This window comes from Rhyacophila brunnea, unplaced genomic scaffold (genome assembly GCF_057557595.1).
Source record: "Rhyacophila brunnea isolate RB1 unplaced genomic scaffold, BYU_Rbru_1.0 scaffold_13, whole genome shotgun sequence".
Lineage (NCBI taxonomy): Eukaryota > Metazoa > Arthropoda > Insecta > Trichoptera > Rhyacophilidae > Rhyacophila > Rhyacophila brunnea.
Window position 1 is genome coordinate 9,546,625 of NW_028232785.1, and position 19,114 is coordinate 9,565,738.

Below are 19,114 nucleotides of genomic sequence, written 5' to 3' on the forward strand. Positions count from 1 at the left end.
TGTTGTAGTGGCGGCGATCGTGTTGTATCTTGTCTATGGTTTTTGATTTCGAATAATTATTGTAAGTACAGCGTGTCTATTCTATACACAAGGCTGTTTTCGGCCTTTATGGCAGCTAAATAGGGTAGGTTAGTATCGAATTATTAACACTTATTGTAACTGTCAGAACTGTCTTATCTCGCTCTAAAATTTATTACAACCAAGAGTGGTGCTGTTAAAACATAGCACTTACTGTAACAATTATAACTAAATTATTGTAATTGTTACAATGCGTGTTAATAATTCGATATTTTCCTACCCTATTTAGCTGCCGTAGCGGACAGAAAGCAGCCTAGTGTATAGAATAGACCCGCTGATACGCGATAGGGGATCTAGTTCATCAAGCCGCCGCCTCTCACAGTAAAGATTTCGCACTTTCTTATTGTAATTAGGTGCAAAGGATCAGGTAATAATATAATTATGGAAAAAAAGTCCGAGCCGCGAAAAAAAGTTGCCCGAAAGAAGTAAAAATAATCTATGCCTTCTTTTGAATTCAACGGTTTGTATGCATGGTCGGAAAGATCTTAATAATAATAGGTTGAAAATTAAAAAAAAAAAAAAAACCTTAACAATTTATTAACTTTATATTTTCAACATAACAACACTATTATATTTTTTTCTTGTGAAATAGGTAGGTAAGTACGATAATTTATTTAACTTGTTGGACGCGGAGCATTCAATTAATATTTAATTACCACATTAAAAAAATATGCTAATTAAATCTAATGGCCAATTATTTAGAGTACAACTGGTGTACCGTCCGTGTGGAAAGCATTTGAACCGCCTAATACAAATTCGATGACAAAAAATGGCAATACTGCCTTGTCTCTGCCCGAAAAGCGTGCGGCAGCTGTATGACATTGCTCAACATATTTTACAAATACAATAAGCATGGACGTCAAACGTGAACCAGATGAAGACGTAACTGGTGCAGAAGGACAGAATTGGTTCGATGTGCCAATAGTTCATTCACATAGCCCGAATGCTCACACTTATATAAAGCAAGAGATCGCAGACGATGCCGTTTGTACTTTTGAGGTTAGTTTTTCGACTCGGATAATCTGTCAATCTGACCGCTTGACACAGATAGACATGTAAGCGTTGCCATATTTTCTGGCGTAATCGAAATGCGAGTGATTAATTAGATTAATTATTAATATATATAGTTGTAGAGACTTGTCAATATTTACACTAAACACAATCTTAGAATCATACTAGGTACCTAATGTGTCAATTACATTGAGCTACTTTACGAGCTGTTTGTTGGCGAATTTAAAAGTGGGCGATTCAGCTACTGCGATTGTGATGATGACACACAAAACTTTCCATTCGCTGAGAAGCCAACAAGCTAGCGACTATTTTGACAGAACGTAGTTCGTTTTTACCGGAAGGTCGCTACTACGCTCTACTGCGCAGACGTAGTAGGCCCACACGCCGACGTGTAGCGTATCAAGTTGACCGGCTTTCAGCTTTTCTCGATAGATTGTTTACAATTTTACAATCTGCTTGTTAGCTTGTTCGATGATGACACTGAGCGACTATACAGGCAGATTGTAAATTCGCCAATAAGCAGCTCGTAAAGTAGCTCAATGTCATTGACGCATAAGGTGTTTACTTCACTGGCACTACAATCTGGGGTGGACTTTGACAACATTAATAATTAGACTACTCCACCCCCCCCCCCCCCCCCCCCCCCCCCGGTTATCACTTTCACTCGTTGTATGTCATCAAGCTACAGAAGTTATGATTTTCATAACTTCATCTTCATACGCGAGGAACTTGTCGGTTCTTGGTCATACACACTAGAGGTGAGTTGGAAATACTGTCACCAGTTTGTGTACTCAATTTTCGAATGAAACTACCCTTACTTAATATTTGTGGCCCAATAAACTTATTCCAAAAAACTTGTGATGATATCATCGCGAGTCGCTGTTCTGTGCACTCGCCAGTTGGTAGATTTTCAACACTATTGACATTAAATGAGCACGAACGAAATAGCACTTGAATATAGGTATATTTTAATTTATTAGTCTATTGCGTTCGAATGTATGAATAACAATAGGTCATAAATTTTGTGTCGCAGCACCGTGGTGAGATGACGCACAGGCTTAGGCTTATTAGGTATATATCGCTCAAAACAAGTTTAAAATTTAAAAAAATCACTGTTATTCATTCAATAATATTGTTACCTAACAGAAAAACAACTCATAAATTTAAAATTTTATAATAAATTGGACTTTTCGACAAACGGAGCTCAGTGTATTTTTAGCGATTATATTGAAGCCGACACACAGTCTGAGATCCCTGAGCCGATACGTATTTTAAAATAATAATAATATGGAGTTGGTTTTAGTTTCAGTTGAGTATGAAACTTTTGTCGCATATGCACGCCATACGATCTATATAGTATTCCAAATACTAGTAAGTTTATATACTAAGTATTTTTTTATACTGGTAGTGTGTATACTTAGTCTTCAAAATCGACCAGTTTTCCCATCTCTAATACACACATGGCACGTGGTCAGCCCATAACTGACTTTATGTAGGTGTGTATAACTAGGTTTTGATTAATTTGATGATGCCAAGCTAAGTCAATGTTTCCCACCATTTTTGGATGCCGGAACCCTTTAAGTATTTTGTAAAGTCTCGCCGAAGGGAAAGTTACAAATTTCAATCGAAATGCCACCTCTATAATACATTTATGTGTACCTATACCTTTGACACCTATGGTGGCCGCGCGGCTTAAGCGTTGGACTATAACGCTGTGGGTCCCAGGTTCGAATCCTGGGGCTGCCAAGTACACATATTATTTTTCAATTTGTGTGTCAGGGTATGGACCTAATAGATTGAGCAAGTGGCTGACATCCATTTCTAGTAAAAAACAAATATCTGTTAATACAAACCTCTACTCTCTGGAGGCCCATATGATCATATTAGGATCGGACATCGTCGATAGAAAAAAAGAAAAGATAGCTGTCGATATGGCTTTGTGTGTGGAATGCATTCCGTGTCTAATTTGGACTAATTAAAATAACGCAAACGTGCTAAAGTAATAACTGTTAACTGTTTTTAAATTGTGTATATTATGTGATCATTAAGTGTCAAAATCAAAGATCACACAAGATAGTGAGTCATAGAAACATTGTACCCCGTTTACACGTGCATGGATTTACTGCTGACAATACGTACCTATTATCGCGGCCATAGCAAGAAAATGCACGAATAAACATGTATTATAATGCAAGTTGCAATAATGTATCAAATAGTTCTTAAGCTTCTGAATTTTCACGCGACAGTTAATATTAAGTTATAGTAAGTGTAGCGAACTTGCCGGTAAAAAAAACGAACTACATTTCGCAGACTCATTTTGAGGTAACCGATTTCACGACCTGTCAAATAGTACTATAAAATGACATCGCATTTCGCTTACTCTGGAAAAATGAGATTTGCGAGACAGTCAGCACTCTTACGTGTAAACTGTTATAATCGCGATAGTTTAAAATAAACACTATTGCTGAAAGTAAATCCATGCACTTTATAAGCGCTATTATAATATAATAACTAAACCTGAGTAGTAAAAAGACTAACAATAAGTTAGAGTTAGTAATAAGAATAACTATCCAGCACCGCGATTTCCTAACTATCGACTCGTGTGGCACCAGACGACATGACGTAATTGTGACGTCAGCCAATACACGCTCGAGGCATGCAGCCCGCTCGCAGTGCTCACCGTAGATATTATTACGATGAAACACCTATATGTGTATGGTGACAATGAATAGCGCCGCTGTCTGAGTAGCGTTATTTTCTCGAGTGCTATGATCACTGTGGTAGTACGTCACAATGATATCATATGACGTCATGTCGACCGGGAAGCTTGCACTCGCAAGTTCTAACATGGTTTAGCTCGCGAAGATACCATAAATTCTTCGTTTATGACCTTCACATGTATACCAACATCACCAATGACCTGATAATATAGAAATTTATTGCTTTTCAGAACACTGAAATAGATGTGGCTAATATAAAATGTGAGATCGATTCTCAACAAGTTGACTTCAAGAACGAATTTGTTAAAGACACAACATGCCCGTTGAATAATTATGTAGAACCATTAACAGGATGTTCTCTGCCAGAATCCAGGCTAATAATTCAGGTATCTACTGTTAATTATTTCACTTACTTTAAATATAATCTCAATTTTATATGATTATTTCAGTACCTATATTATGTATAGATCAGTGGCGAAGGGTGAGGGCGGGCTGTTAAGATAAATAAACATAACTAGTGCACACTTAACTTGTCAGTCGTACGTATTTGTTTTCATCGAACTAAGGCTACAATTTACAGATGTTGTTGGTTAGTTTTTGACCAAGTCATAATAGATAATCGTGAAAAAATACTCGTCTATCTATAAAATATCTATAATTATGCCATTAAATATTAAATCATACAAAGTTTTTTATATTTTATAGATGTAATAATATTTTTTTCCATTATATTTTTGTTTTGGCCGGGCTTTTAAAGGGCGAATTTTAAAAAACTAACATCAAGTGTTATATTTATGTATTCTTAATTCAACTTAAACAAATAAGTACGAACGAAAAAAGTGAGCACAATTTTGTCTCACTGCCCTTAGCATACTCAAACTATTTTGGTTTGGTTGAGGCAGAGTTTAATTGATTTTTTAAATCTAATAAAATATTTTATAGACAGACGAGTATTTGTTGACTATAATCTATTATGACTTGGTTTCACAGGGTTTAATTGAATTTAAAAAATTAACCTACGCCATCTGTAAATTGTAGTCTTATTTCAACGAAAACAAAAACGTATGAATTTTAGATATTTTATAGATAGACGAGTATTTTTTCACGATTATCTATTATGACTTGGTCAAAAACTAACCAACACCATCTGTAAATTGTAGTCTTATTTCAACGAAAACAAAAACGTATGACTGACAAAGTTTAGTGCACTATTTATGGCGTATCGTAACAATCTACCTCCACCCTTCGCCACTGCTGTGAACTTATTACCATAAGTACTATAACCATAAGTACCATAAGTAATTAAGTTACGAAACGACTATCGCTACCATCGTAACTCCGGAATCGGAACGCCTTGACAAAAGACAATTTTAGATAGTATGTACTGTGTTTTCAGAACTCTAAAGATGTGCCCTATATAAAATGTGAGACTGAATATCAACAAATTGATGACGAAATAGGCAATTATGAAAAACCACAACCTGGATGCTCATCGCTTTCCAAGAGCGGCCCAGTCAATCAGGTACGTTTACAATACATTATTTATTATAAATATTAGTATATAATATCGATAACTTGGGAAAACTAGATCCAGTGTCTTGACTTGCTCAAGAGTCCTTCATTTATAGAATTAAAGTAGAATAGGGCGGAGCTTGCGTAGGGGCTTGAAACACATCGACGGTCTTTAATATACGGCCATATATTTCCGATAGAACATTTCACGTTGAAGTGTGATACGGCGAACTGCATCCGTAAAAGTTTCCGAACTCAAAACTAATTGCATCATTCGTATTTTTTTTTTCAGTTATTGTTTGCATAAATAAAATAAACATCACATTCCTATTAACATATTTATTTTATTTATGCGATGTTCCTATGTGATCAGCAAAACTGAATTGCATGTCTACATTCAAACGGAATATTAATGGATGGATGCTCGCGTACCCTACTGGGTGTGGTATAATAGGCTAAATATCTCGAGTGTGGAAAATATGGGACATACTTAAACACTTGTTAAAGAATATGCTATTTTCAATAGTTATAATATTCATTTTAGTTTGTCACGTTAATGTAACGTGCTTTCAATCTTTGGAAACAGTCGACGCAGTTTTTTACTTGGGTTTTATTACAATCAGGCCTTAAACTACCCTGTTTCAGAACTTTCAGAGCTTTTACATCTCTATTTATTAACCTGTTCTGTGGGCTGTACGTTCTCGAGATGAATCTCGTAATGAATGCCTGCAACAAACGTATGTACATATCCGCTATACGTCCATCGCATAAACGAAAACACCACTTCACATGTTTTTTTTTTAAGTTGGTACTGTACTTAATACATAATAATATTTTTAGTAACTAGTTAATTTTAAGCACATTAACTGTCGTTTCTTATGTCAAATTATATTATGCCCAATTATTTTTTTTAGTTTTTGGCCACAAGCACCATATTGGCGAATGTGACTTCCGTCATCTCAGCGTGGAGCCCTACAAAAGTGCACTCGAATAGTAATGACTCACAGATTGGCGAACAAGATGTTAGTAAAGAACTAGAGAAGAATAATGAGAAGGTGAACACAGACGCTGTCTGTCGCACTGGAACTAACTCTGCTGAAAGGCCATTCAAATGTGGCGAATGCAGCTTCTCATGCAAGAAGTCTGGTGACATGAAATTACACAAAATGACACATTCTGGTGAAAAACCATTTAAATGCGATGAATGTAGTTACTCATGCATTCAATCTGGGGATATAAGGTCTCACAAAATGACACATTCAGGTGAAAAGCCATTCAAATGTGATGAGTGTCAGTACTCGTGTAGACGGGCCAGTGATATGAAGCTACACAAAATGACTCATTCAGGTGAAAAACCATTGAAGTGCGATAAGTGTAGTTTCTCGTGTATACAACATAGTAATATGAGATTGCACAAAATGATACACACTGGAGAAAAGCGATATAATTGTAATGTATGCAATTATTCGTGCGTCCATTCTGGGCACATGAAATCACACAAAATGACACACACTGGTGAAAAGCCATATAAGTGCGAAGAATGTAGTTTCTCATGTATACGACCTGGGAATATGAAATCGCACAAAATGACTCACTCTGGTGAAAAGCCATTCAAGTGTGATGAATGCAATTTTTCGTGTATACGTTCTAACCAGATGAAATTACACAAGATGACTCATTCCGGTGAAAAGCCATTTCTTTGTAGTGAATGTGGCTACACGTGTGCACGATCTGATAAGATGAAAGTGCACAAATTGACTCACACCAGTCTTAAAAAAAATAAAAAATAGAACCCTTATTAGGTTTTAACTCTTAGATAGAATATATCAGCAGTCTAGTGACCAAGAAATACCTTACTATTCTGCTAATTTGTACACCGCATAACCGCCACCTCATTCTACTTTAATAGTCTAAAGCGACGATTAAAAAATATTAAACGAAGCATTTAAAAATTGCTTTGATCAATTTATATTTTGATTTTTTTTGTCATTGAAAGCGCACTTTCATCGTTTTGGCACCATGAGTGTTTAAAAATAAACAATTATTACTAACTTCACTCTATATTTTAACGAAATGAAAGAGTAAACTACGGGAGTGGTGTCACATCCAGTTACCCTCTTCCTCTACACCCTATTTATCTGGCTCTCAACCACAGAGCGATATGACGTTGGTGTGAGTCGACGTGTAATATAGACTATATTTTTATGTACACCCATGCTAGTTAATCCTCACAATTATTAACTTGTACTGTACTGCTAAAATAACTACATATGGTCAGATTATAATATTCGTTAGATATAGGTGTCTGTAAGAAGAGGCAGGACAGTAAAATCATTGAAACAGACTTGTTTTGTTAAAAAATCAACTTATTAACAAAGACATTTTAATGTGTTTACACCTTTCACCAAAATTCTATATAACTTGTATACATTTTTACTTCGTTATGACTAAGTTATACTGTGAGACCAACATATTGGTCGTGATTCTATAAAGGATTGATAATGTTTTTTTAATAACGGACAAACATAAACATTCATCGGTTGTAATTTTTATTTTATTTAGTATAAAATTAGTATATAAGAATTGACCAGGGAACTGATAAACCTAACGGGTAAGGAGAAGCAGGCAACCGATCTCAAGTAAGGAAGAATACGGAATAAATTTAAACACGTCTCAAGAATAGGTCATACATCGAATACTGACAACTGCTCTCGGTTTATGCATTGACGCTCATTTAATATTGGCTTATTTAAAACACTACTGCACGTTTATAATGCGTGGCTCTTTTTTGTAGGACGCTCACACATTCAAACCCCTGCGTCAAAATTGTTCGTATTGGTATATTTTATAGCCTTTTGGAATTGTATTTATTAATCTGTTATGTAGAATTGACAAATTCTATAGATTACAAAATGCTCCAGGTTTGATAGGCGGAGTATCTGGAGCGTGTAAGGGACTCAATCCGCATTCCGGCGAAGGTCATTGATGAATTACCAAGAGGGGAAAAGACAATCGAAAATATCGAGACTTTGCTGTAAAGATGTGAGGGGACGACAGGATGCCGTTGCTAGTGAACTATTAAACCAAGGTAGCGGAAGACCGACCATAGGCGTTGGTGGCGAACGATTAAGGGGGCAGAGTTAGGATAAGCTGAAGTTATAATTGACAATCAACTTAAAATTTGTCAGTGTGGGAACAAACAGTTTCTATAAAATTGAAAATGCACCAAACAATAAATCTAGAAACAAAAACTTCAGATGTGTACCGATAGAGAACATTTTCTAGTTGGAGTTTGGTCTTGAAGAGTCAAAAAAACGTGTGATGTATGATATGGTAAAGTCGGATTCAAATGACAAAACAAAGACAAATTGAGAGGTAATGTGACAATGCTTGACAACTACAATTAATTATTAATAACATTTGTAAACGCACGCTTTGGCGCAAAAAGGTGGCAAATCGTATTTAAAGGCGACGTTCAAGGTTCAAGGGTAGATTACCGACTGACCGTACTACCTACTCTCGACCCTTCGTCCGCCCAGAAAAGGATAACGGTAACTTTTTCTTTGTTTCGCTGTGCATCGTGGTCTAGCCTTGACTCATTTACAATTACAATAATATCATTATATTCCCAACTCTGTCGCTTGGAGGATCTTTGATGGGGGACTAAGGCATTATGGTATTTGGTATCAATACATACTATTATTCAATGAATAAGGATGCTAATCGAGGGAAAAAATTATATATAAATTAAGGTATTCATATTATATAGATTAATAAATGTGTGAAGTATATACAAATTGGAACTCTTAAAATGTGTCATATTATTTTTTTTATTAAAATATAAGTAAATGTATAAGTAAGTAAAAGTAAATGTTTCACACCCACGGTGGCCGCGCGGCATAAGCGTTGGACTATCATGCCGTGGGTCCCAGGTTCGAATCCTGGGTCTGGCAAGTACACATATTGTTTTTCAATATGTGTGTGAGTCAGGGTATGGACCTAATAGGTTGAGCAAGTGGCTGACATCCATTTCTCGTAAAATAAAAATCTGTTAATACAAACCTCTACTCTGTGGAGGCCCATATGATCCTATTAGGATCGGACATGGTTGGAAAAAAAAAAAAAAAAAAATGTATTTAAAAAAACGTCTTTGAAAAAATAAAATTATGTAGCCATTGTTTTAAAAGTGTACCTATATTGATTGTAAATAAATGAAAAATAATCACATAAAATTCTGTATTGACAATCTGTTAAAAATCGAAAACTTAAGTGGCTAATTCTGCTAAGGGCGCAAATACACGGCATTGCAGTCGATGCAGGTCTTATTTTGATCCCAATTGCATCCGATTAGAATCACCAATTGGAGAAAACAAATTCAATGCCGTGTGTCTGCAGTCTAAGTTGCAGAAGGGCAATATTACGCCCATTATGGCCCAATTAGGTCCCATAATAATATTTATAGGTAGGTGGGTAACCGTAAAGTTAATATGGGCCGTTTAAATTTGAATGCTTTGGCTTCATTTTTACATCTTCGTGACTATTTATTTCAATATTTTTAATGGAATATTAGCCTGGCCACGCAATAGGCAGCCAACATGATCGTCGTATTTGTATTAAAATATCATTGGCTTATTGTGGATGCTGCAGCCTGGCTGCCTAGTGCGCGGCCAGGCTTAATGCCATAGAGAGTTCATGCTTTCGAGATATAGACGCAACCTCAAAGTTAGTTCCTTGGACTGACAGGGGACAATAAATTTATGACGTTCCCAAACGAATGAAAAGGACCGAGAGGTTCTGACTAAGTCTTGCATCAAAACCAGAAAACTATAATATTACCTATATACCTCGTCCACATTATAAGGGGATAAGGGTATATAGTTTTCCCTTATTTGTCATCCAAGGAAAGATCAACGACAAGCGAAATTAGCAGAGGACGGCTCCGTATTTGAAATTTTGTGATTGGTAAGAGTTGTAGGTACCTAGCTCCACCGAACTGTACCGGATGGCAGATGACAGCATTATTATAACCCACTGTTGTAAGTGGTTAACCTCAGATAGTGGATGAAACAATAAAGAGTAGAACAATGGATTTTTGACAGGTAAAGATTTTCGTGATGAAAGCGGTAATGGAACAGTCGACAATAATAAAGAGCAGATGCACAAGTGAGATCTGGAAATGTAAGAGATGATACCTACTATAGACCAATCTGATAGAAATTTAGAATCAGTATCATCATCATCAGCCTGAATCTATCCAATGCTTCATGAAGGCCTCATCAAGCTGATTCCACTTCTTTCGGTCCGGTGCATTGCGATTCTACGTACTTCCGCGGAACTTTATCATCTTATCGATCCAGCGGCCTCTAGGTCTACCTTGCGGACGTTTTTTACATCTTGGATACTACTGGATGACTAAATTTGTCCAAAGATTGTCTCTTCTTCGAATAATGTCTCCAACTCATCTCCATTTGATGCTTTTAATGAACTCTATCACATCGCAAAACCTTGTCTGCTTTCTTATCCAAACATTCATCTTTTAATCCTTTCGCGTTATGCCCAGCATGCACCTCTCCATACCACGATGTGCTACTCTACATCTCCTACTACATTTACTACTCTACTCTCTTTGTTTACGGGAAGCACACACGGGTTGAACACTGCGATTTAGTCACAGTGGAGGTCGCTTTTAAAAAGATTATTCAGGCGGGCAAAAGCACTCCAGCCTAGCTTTACTTTGCGAACAATTTTATCAAATATAAATCCATCTATAGGCACTAAACTTGTTGTCGCAGATAGATGTAGTTTTACAGTAAACTAGGTACCTACGGATATTTATTTTATTCTGAAACTGGAGATTCTACGTGTAATTTTGAGTTTAAAGTAGGTACCTAGGCATAATTATTAATTTTCAAGGGTGAAAAAAATTATTTTTAATTTGACGGAGAGAACGTTGGCTCTTATAGAATAAAATGCAAGAAACAAAAAATGGTATTGGGCCTTACTTTATTGGATGATGGTTATTTTAATTGGTACCTACCTACACAATGTAATATGGAAACTTTCACTATTTCGTTTGATAATATTATTATAATATTCTCATCTCTATTTTCAGATATAAATTATTGCAGAGGTGTATCTACATAAATAATAATATAAGGAAACAGCAATTGGAAGATATTTATCCATTTATGGACACTTGTGCCACTAATAAGTTTGATAATCGGATCGCATTTACAAAATCTAATTTTTTATAGTGGTTACACTAGGTACACGGAAAGTGTATCATTGTCTATGACGTTGTCAATTTGTTGCAGTACCATGACATCGACTTTTGGACGCTTTTTATTTACTTTGTAACCTATATGCGCCTTATAATTAATGTAAAATGGATAGTATAAAACTGGAAACAGTTGACCTGAATTGTGCAGAAGGAAAACCTCCGAGTTCAGTCTGGTTTGACGTTCCAATACTGAAAAACACCCCAGACAGTAATACTTACATCAAGCAAGAGATATTCGACAGTACGAATTGCATTGTTGAGGTTAGTTTATCTCTTTTACTACTTGGCATACTAACCTTCACCTATTATTTATGGATCACTGAAATTATAAGCGTTGTCAACAATGTCCTTTCATCTGGACCAATCCTACGTTGTTTTGTCACTTCAGTCGTTTTCTTGCTGATGTCGTTCTATCTGAAATATACTCCTAACGCCATTAGTTACCACTATTCTCTTCAGGTTGTTCTTATCTCTGTTTCGCAGGTAGCCGAGATATTTTTTTTTTATACCAATCTCTTTCCGTATAAACACATCTGTGGGTCTAGCCGTCCATGGAATGTGGGTCATCATCAGCTTGCACAACATCACGAACACGTCAAATCTATTCTACAGGGCTATCCTAGTTTTAACTAGTCCTTTTTAGTGTTGTTTGTGATGCTGGAGTTTTTTGAAGTTATACTTCTTTTGGTGCGTTTGGAAAATCAGATCAGAGTGTATTTTTGGCGTGTGACATGTAACACATATTCACACAAAAATAAACGCACTCGATTGGATTCGACCCACTTATTGTTCGGTTATCAGCCAAACGCATTACCATTACGCAACAGTATGATACCCCAATCATGACGATTATACAGTATAATATTATAGTTTAGAATTGTTCCGTTGTCTAGGCAGCGAATTTATTGTTGTCGGCCATTTGCAATTCCTTACGTAAACAAACTATTAAACTTCATAGTTGCAGTACAGTAGTTAGGTACTTTAAAAATAATAACAACGATACATAATTATATAATTTAGTCATATAAGTTAAAGTGTATAGAAATAAACCAACGGCGTTTCAATAAGCCGTCCTTTTTCTGGAGTGTGTAATTTATCAAGATAATTAAGAGCTAGTCGAAGAATCTAGGTTATCTCAAGTTTTGTTTTTGTTTGTTACGCCAAAGAAGTATAACTTCTAACGCGCGTACATAAGTAAACACACCAATTTTTCTTATACCAATCTCTTTTCGTATAAACACATCTGTGGGTCTAGCCGTCCATGGAATGTGGGTCATCTTCAGCTTGCACAATATCGCGTATAAGTCGAATCTATTCCTGTATTCCAGGGCTATCATAGTTTTAACTAGTCCTTTTTAGTGTTGTTGGTGATGCTGCAGTTATTTATTCCTATCTTAGATGGTTCGCAGTAGAGGTGAGTTGGAAATACTGTCACCAGTTTGTGTACTCAAGTATCGGATGAAACTACCCATACTCAGTACGTGTGGCCCAATTAACTTGTTCCAAAAAACTTGTGATGATATCATCGCGAGTCGCGCTGGCTAGTTGGTAGACTTTCAATACTATTGGAATTAAATATATTTTAATTTATTAGTCTATGCATGCGAATGACATCATCTTATGTATGTGAACAAATAGGTCATACATTTTCTGTAGCAGCATATTGTTACCTCGGAAATGTGGTGAGGTGACGCAGTTTACATTAAAAAAATCATTGTTATATTTTTATGTTACAATAATATTATAACATAACATAAAAACAACTCATTAATTTAAAATGTGTTTAAAATTGTATAATAAATGAAACATTTCGAAAAGCCCAGTCCAGTGTATTTTTAGCGATTCTATTGAAGCCGACATTTCAAATACTAATATGGAGTTAAGTTTTAGTTTCAGTTTAGTATGAGACTTATGTCGTATATGCACGCCAACCGCTCTATATAGTATTCCAAATACTAGTAAGTATTTTCGAACAAATTTTGATACTAAATATTTTTTTATACTGGTAGTAAGTACACTTAGTATTCAAAATCGACTAGTTTTCCAATCTCTAGTTTGCAGTGTTCATGGAAATCGCAAATCTTCGTTTGATTTCTTTCTTGCAGCTACCGGACTCATTGAGGCTTGAGTCACCGAAGCATATTATGAAATCGTTCTATCGTTTCAAATGGTTCAGTCTACAAACAAATTCAAACATGTTAATGTAATAGGGTAAATAACAAATTTAGGCACCTATTTCCTTGTTGAAAATATTTAAACTGGGTAGGTGTTTACAATATTCGTGGATGTGTTGAATAGGTTAAATTTGTAATTTTTTTATCATTTTACTTTCATTTCTACTTTATATTGTCATTTCAAATCCAGTCATTTTTGTATGTATTATGTATTGTGGAGCATTGGCCAATCTCGTATTGCCATATTACTATTATTTCTAAATAAATAAATAAACTTTCTCTGATTGACGATTCATTTGGGGTCCATCTAGATGATGGTCAAGTTTCTGTGGAGATATAATACTATATAAACGAATGCTACACTCTTAAGGCTATACCTCAGTTGAGGCATGGTCTAAAAAAATCGTGGCTAGGCGATGCACGGATTGCGGGTCGCAGGTGCAAATAACGCATGCTGACTGAAATATAATTATTTGTCATATAAATCCAACATGCGTCCATTTAATGTTCTGTTTGTTGTTCTATTAGTAACAATAATAATATATTCATTGACATGTTTTCTTTTTAACACATTGCTTACGGGCCCTTTTAATTAATTTTGAAATTAACGTGTTTATTTGCATTTGAAAAGTAATTAGCAAAAACACAATTTTGTGCGGCCCGTAAGCTATGGGTTAAAGTAAATGGGTAACGTTTTTAGTCATCTTTACATGATTTAAGAATTAATACCCCGTCGCCATCACGAAACAAATTGACGTATTTACACCTCGACGTTCGCTCTCAGACTGCCAGCGAGTTCAAAATTTCGTCGCGCCTATAGTTGAAAATTATTTTCCGTTTCACTGAAGTATCGCCTTAAGTCATATGTATTATTAATTAATTTTAAATTAAATATGTTAATTGGAATTATTATTTCACTTATATTTTTTATTTGTCTTGTTTTCAGGTAACCAGCTCAAAAAGCTTCAATGTGACAGAAGACGAAACTGATAATAAATCATTCGGTTCTGATGAAACCAGTCACACAACGCCCAAAAAACTGATTGGGACAGACCAGCAGATGATTAATATTCAAGATTCGGAGTATAATAATGTTTTAAATACTAAAGTTATGCCTGGTTGCAGTAACACTGGTGATCATGAAAGTAATATAGATTCCCAAAAGGACTACGAAGGAACACGTATAATTGACAAACAAGTAACCCATATTGCAAAAGGAAAAAGTTTTAAAAAGTACAAGTGCACAGAATGTTCTTATACAACTGCGAAGTCATTCCCCTTCAAAGTGCATCTGATGATTCACACCGGCGAAAAACCATTCGAATGTGACATTTGCGATTACAAATGTAAAACTGCTAGCACTCTAAGTGTGCATAAGAGAAATCATAGTGGAGAAAAACCATTTAAATGTGATGTTTGTGATTACAGCAGTATTCGAATGAGTAACCTATTACAACACAAGAGATCACATTCCAATGAAAAGTTATTTATGTGTCCGGATTGTGACTTTGCTTGTCAGACTGTAAGTGGTGTTAAAAGACACCAAATGACTCATTCCGGTGAAAAGCCTTACAAATGTGAATTATGTGAATACCGATGTAATACGGCAAATAGTTTAAAAGTACATAAAATGACTCATTCAGGTGAAAAACCTTTTAAATGTAATGCATGCGACTACAGTTGTAAAACTTCTAGTAGTTTGAAAGTGCACGGACGAAGTCATTCGGGAGAGACGCCGTTTATTTGCTGTGAATGTGATCGAAAATTTAAATCATCTGGTGATATGAGGAGGCACCAGATATCTCATTATAGGAAGAAACCGAAAAAGTGCACTACGTAATTTAATAATTTAAAGTCACATATTATAACAACACATAAGAGTTATAAGCAAGTCCCCTATAGATAACAAACTGCAAAAAAAATGTAGTGCTCTTGGAGAGTGTACATTCAATTGTACATATATATAGATTGCACTATATATGATAACTGGAAGCATACCATTGAACTGAAATGGTAAAGACTGTTTTTACATGGCCGAAAAAAATACTATGGAACCACGACCTAAACCTCAGACTCAAAATGAGAAAGCTAGGCTCTGCCTATGATAAGGATATAGCCGTGGATACTCACTAAAGCAAAACTTACAAAACTTGAAATTTTTGAAGTGTATAAGCTGGAAAGATAAGTTTTCGATCGTCGAGGATGAAGAAGACCAATGAGATAATTATAAAATTAAAAACCGGATATTCGTTACACTTGGTCACACCATGCGACACCCTGAGAAATATCAAGTTCTGCAATTTTACTTGACTGATCTCCGATAAGCGAAACCCTAGAAGAAAAAAAGATGTCCTGGTGAATCTCAGCACTCTATTCCTATTGTACGGCGCAGATAGAAGACGAAAAACAATACACGGTACGGTAGTGAACATGTTTTAATTGTGTTGAACGCAATTAGGTGCTAGTGTCAATTATCGGATATACTGTAGCATAGCACGTCTTCTTAAATTGCCAACTAATACGGACTACCGTGAAGGCAATGAAGTGATGTCATTAAATTGATCAGCCTTATAGGGTAGACGTGGTCAGAGTGGCGAGTATTTTAAATATGTTAATTTACATTAATCAGAGTTTAGATTACTATTTAAATTTCGGGTGTTCATATGTCCCACTACATAATTAATGCCTTTTATATTGTAATAGATATGTTGTGTTGCAATGATACAAATGCCTCCAATTCTTAACACTGGGAAAGGTAGATGACATGTGAAGCGTAGGTAGAAGGATATTCTCTTGCCTTCGCAATCTTCGTACGTGGTTCAACATGCAAGGCGTTTGAGATCTAATAAACTGGCCCAGGATAGGAAGGTGTACTTACTACAAATTGGCCGCCAACCTTTGATAGAAGATAGCACAAAAACAAAATGTTGTAAGTAGGTACTAATGATGGATATTCGTGTATATATTATTATGGTTATACATTCAAGTGTATACCTACTGAATAAGGTTAAGTTATAATATACTTCGATACTACAAAAACTGTTGTTCAGTGAAAGCCTGTCTTCTGTCTACATGCATTAAATTATGTGATTATTCGGACACCAAGGCCGTATGTTGAGATCCAGAACGCCTGGTTGTGTTTGTTCTAGAATGTGCCAGGTTGTAAATGTAAAGAACTTACGCCGATGGGAAAGAACGATTAGGTGAAGGAGTTCTCTAGAAAATCCTTAATGTTTTTAATACAAGGCTTTCAGAGAATATCAAAGGATTCAGAATTCGCAGTACTTTAAAATAATCGTGCTCAATGAGGGTAAAAACTGGGAATAAGATGCATGGTCTGGTGTCATGTGACTGGCAAACTGACCTCGCAGTATCTTAGGCTGCCTTGATGTGGTCTTCATCCATCTGTTTAATTATCAGTCCAATCGGTTCCAGATACTAATAACATATTCCTGTAAAGATTGTTATATTTCTTGATTTTGATTGAAAATGATTCGACACGTGTAAAAATAGTAAACGGAATAAACAACAAGTAATTATTGGTTATTTATTTTAAAATATTGAATTAATTAATGCCAATGTGTACTATTTTAATTTTCAAAGGTTTTACTTATTCGTCAATTGCATTGAGCTACTTTACGAGCTGTTTGTTGGCGAATTTAATAGCGGGCGATTCAGCTACTGCGATTGTGATGGTGACACACAAAACTTTCCATTCGCTGAGACAGAACGAAGAGATTTTGACAGAACGTAGTTCGTTTTTTACCGGGAAGTTGCTACTGCGCGCCGCGTGTAGCGTAGAAAGTTGACCGGCTTTCAACTTTTCTCGGTAGATTGTTTACAAGCTGCCTGTTAGCTTGTTCACTGATGACACTGGGCGACTTTACGGGTAGATTGTAAATTCGCCAACAAGCAGCTCGTAAAGTAACTCAATGTAATTGACGCTTTACAAACATTATTTTGTTAAAGTGATTGTAAAGTCAGTCTTTCAACCCATTGTCACTAATCTGGATGAAATACACATTGAAAAACACGGCAGTTACATTAGATTCGACACTGGAACTAAAAAATGCCAGGAGACAAGAAGATAAGCAAAGAGAAGGTGAAAGACTTTGTACCAAATGGAAGGAAGGATTGAGTCATTTCGGATTTGAAGAAGTTGGGAGCCTAAATAGGAAAGAAGTGGTATTAGACATACCAAATCTAGGCGAATGTCGATAGATATCACGACCTTCATAAGGTAATAGTACCAAGGTGAAAAATAATTCATTCATACGCGTTTGAGTAGTAGAGTAATTTTTCCGTCTGACAAGTTAATCAATTAAAATTAATAAGCTGTATTTGAAGTGTGTATTTAATTAATTTATTCTAAACAAAATAATAAAAATATGTAATTAAGAATATTATAACAAATTACAAATTATAACTTATTAAATAATTACAAGATAAAAAGAACTTTTTATATACTTACTTACAACGTTTTTAAATTTTTTGTTGAATAATATGCTCAAACTTGTACTTGATATGAAGTAAATAAAAAACAAACAAATATTGAATACTGAAATGTCATTTTGATTTCCATAGTAACGCACGTAGGTATATATTAATAATTTAGTTGCTAGGACCACGCACTTAGCAACCAATAATAGTGGATTGGATTACGGATTTCTTCCGAAATAACTTTTCATTAATTTAAAATGAATTCAATTCTACTTAAAGATGGCTAAAAGTAGGTATTAAAAGAATGCATTGGCATGGGCATCGATACTGTCAATGTAGGTAAATGTCATATTGATCTCCATAGTAACGCATGTATATATTAATATTAATAATTTAGTTGTTAGGACCCACTAAGCAACCAATAATAGTTTTACTTTTTACGTATTTTTTCCGACATAACATTTCAAACAAAACAGAATTACTTAACTGAAAATCAATTCTACTTAAAGATGGCTAAAAGTATTAAAAAAGTGCATCGTGTTCTGATATATTCTAAAAGTTTCTAATGTCTAGCTAGTCGGGAAATCAGTTAAAAATCGATTGCAAGATTTGTACCGGATAAACAACCACCGGACAAATAAGAATATGTACGACCTAATAAAAAAATATATCAGAACACGATGCCAATGCATTCTTTTAATAGGTACTTTTAGCCATCTTTAAGTAGAATTGAAATCATTTTCAGTTAATTCTGTTTTGTACGAAAAGTTATTTCGGAAGAAATCCGTAATCCAATCCACTATTATTGGTTGCTAGAGGACTGGGTTCCTAGCAAATAAATTATTAATATACCTATACGTGCGTTACTATGGAAATCAATATGACATGTCGAAATGACA

General features: G+C 35.2%; 2 protein-coding genes across 4 annotated transcripts in view; both read left to right on the plus strand.

Moving 5' to 3' along the window:
- LOC147076407 (uncharacterized) overlaps nt 1–19,114 on the plus strand; it is a 493,316-nt gene that overhangs the window by 140,902 nt on the left and 333,300 nt on the right. The gene's annotated exons all lie outside the window — the stretch shown is intronic.
- Nucleotides 853–7,526, plus strand: LOC147076415 (uncharacterized). 2 transcript variants are annotated; one of them, XM_085940263.1, is made up of 5 exons: nt 859–1,077; nt 4,040–4,195; nt 5,206–5,331; nt 5,967–6,058; nt 6,236–7,093. In XM_085940263.1, exons 1-4 carry the CDS (start codon nt 931–933, stop codon nt 5,997–5,999), a joined length of 462 nt encoding a protein of 153 aa, XP_085796389.1. In that variant the 5' UTR covers nt 859–930; the 3' UTR covers nt 6,000–6,058; nt 6,236–7,093. The 2 variants fall into 2 exon arrangements, with proteins under 2 accessions (XP_085796388.1, XP_085796389.1); XM_085940262.1 differs by lacking the exon at nt 5,967–6,058 and having other exon boundaries at nt 853–1,077; nt 6,236–7,526.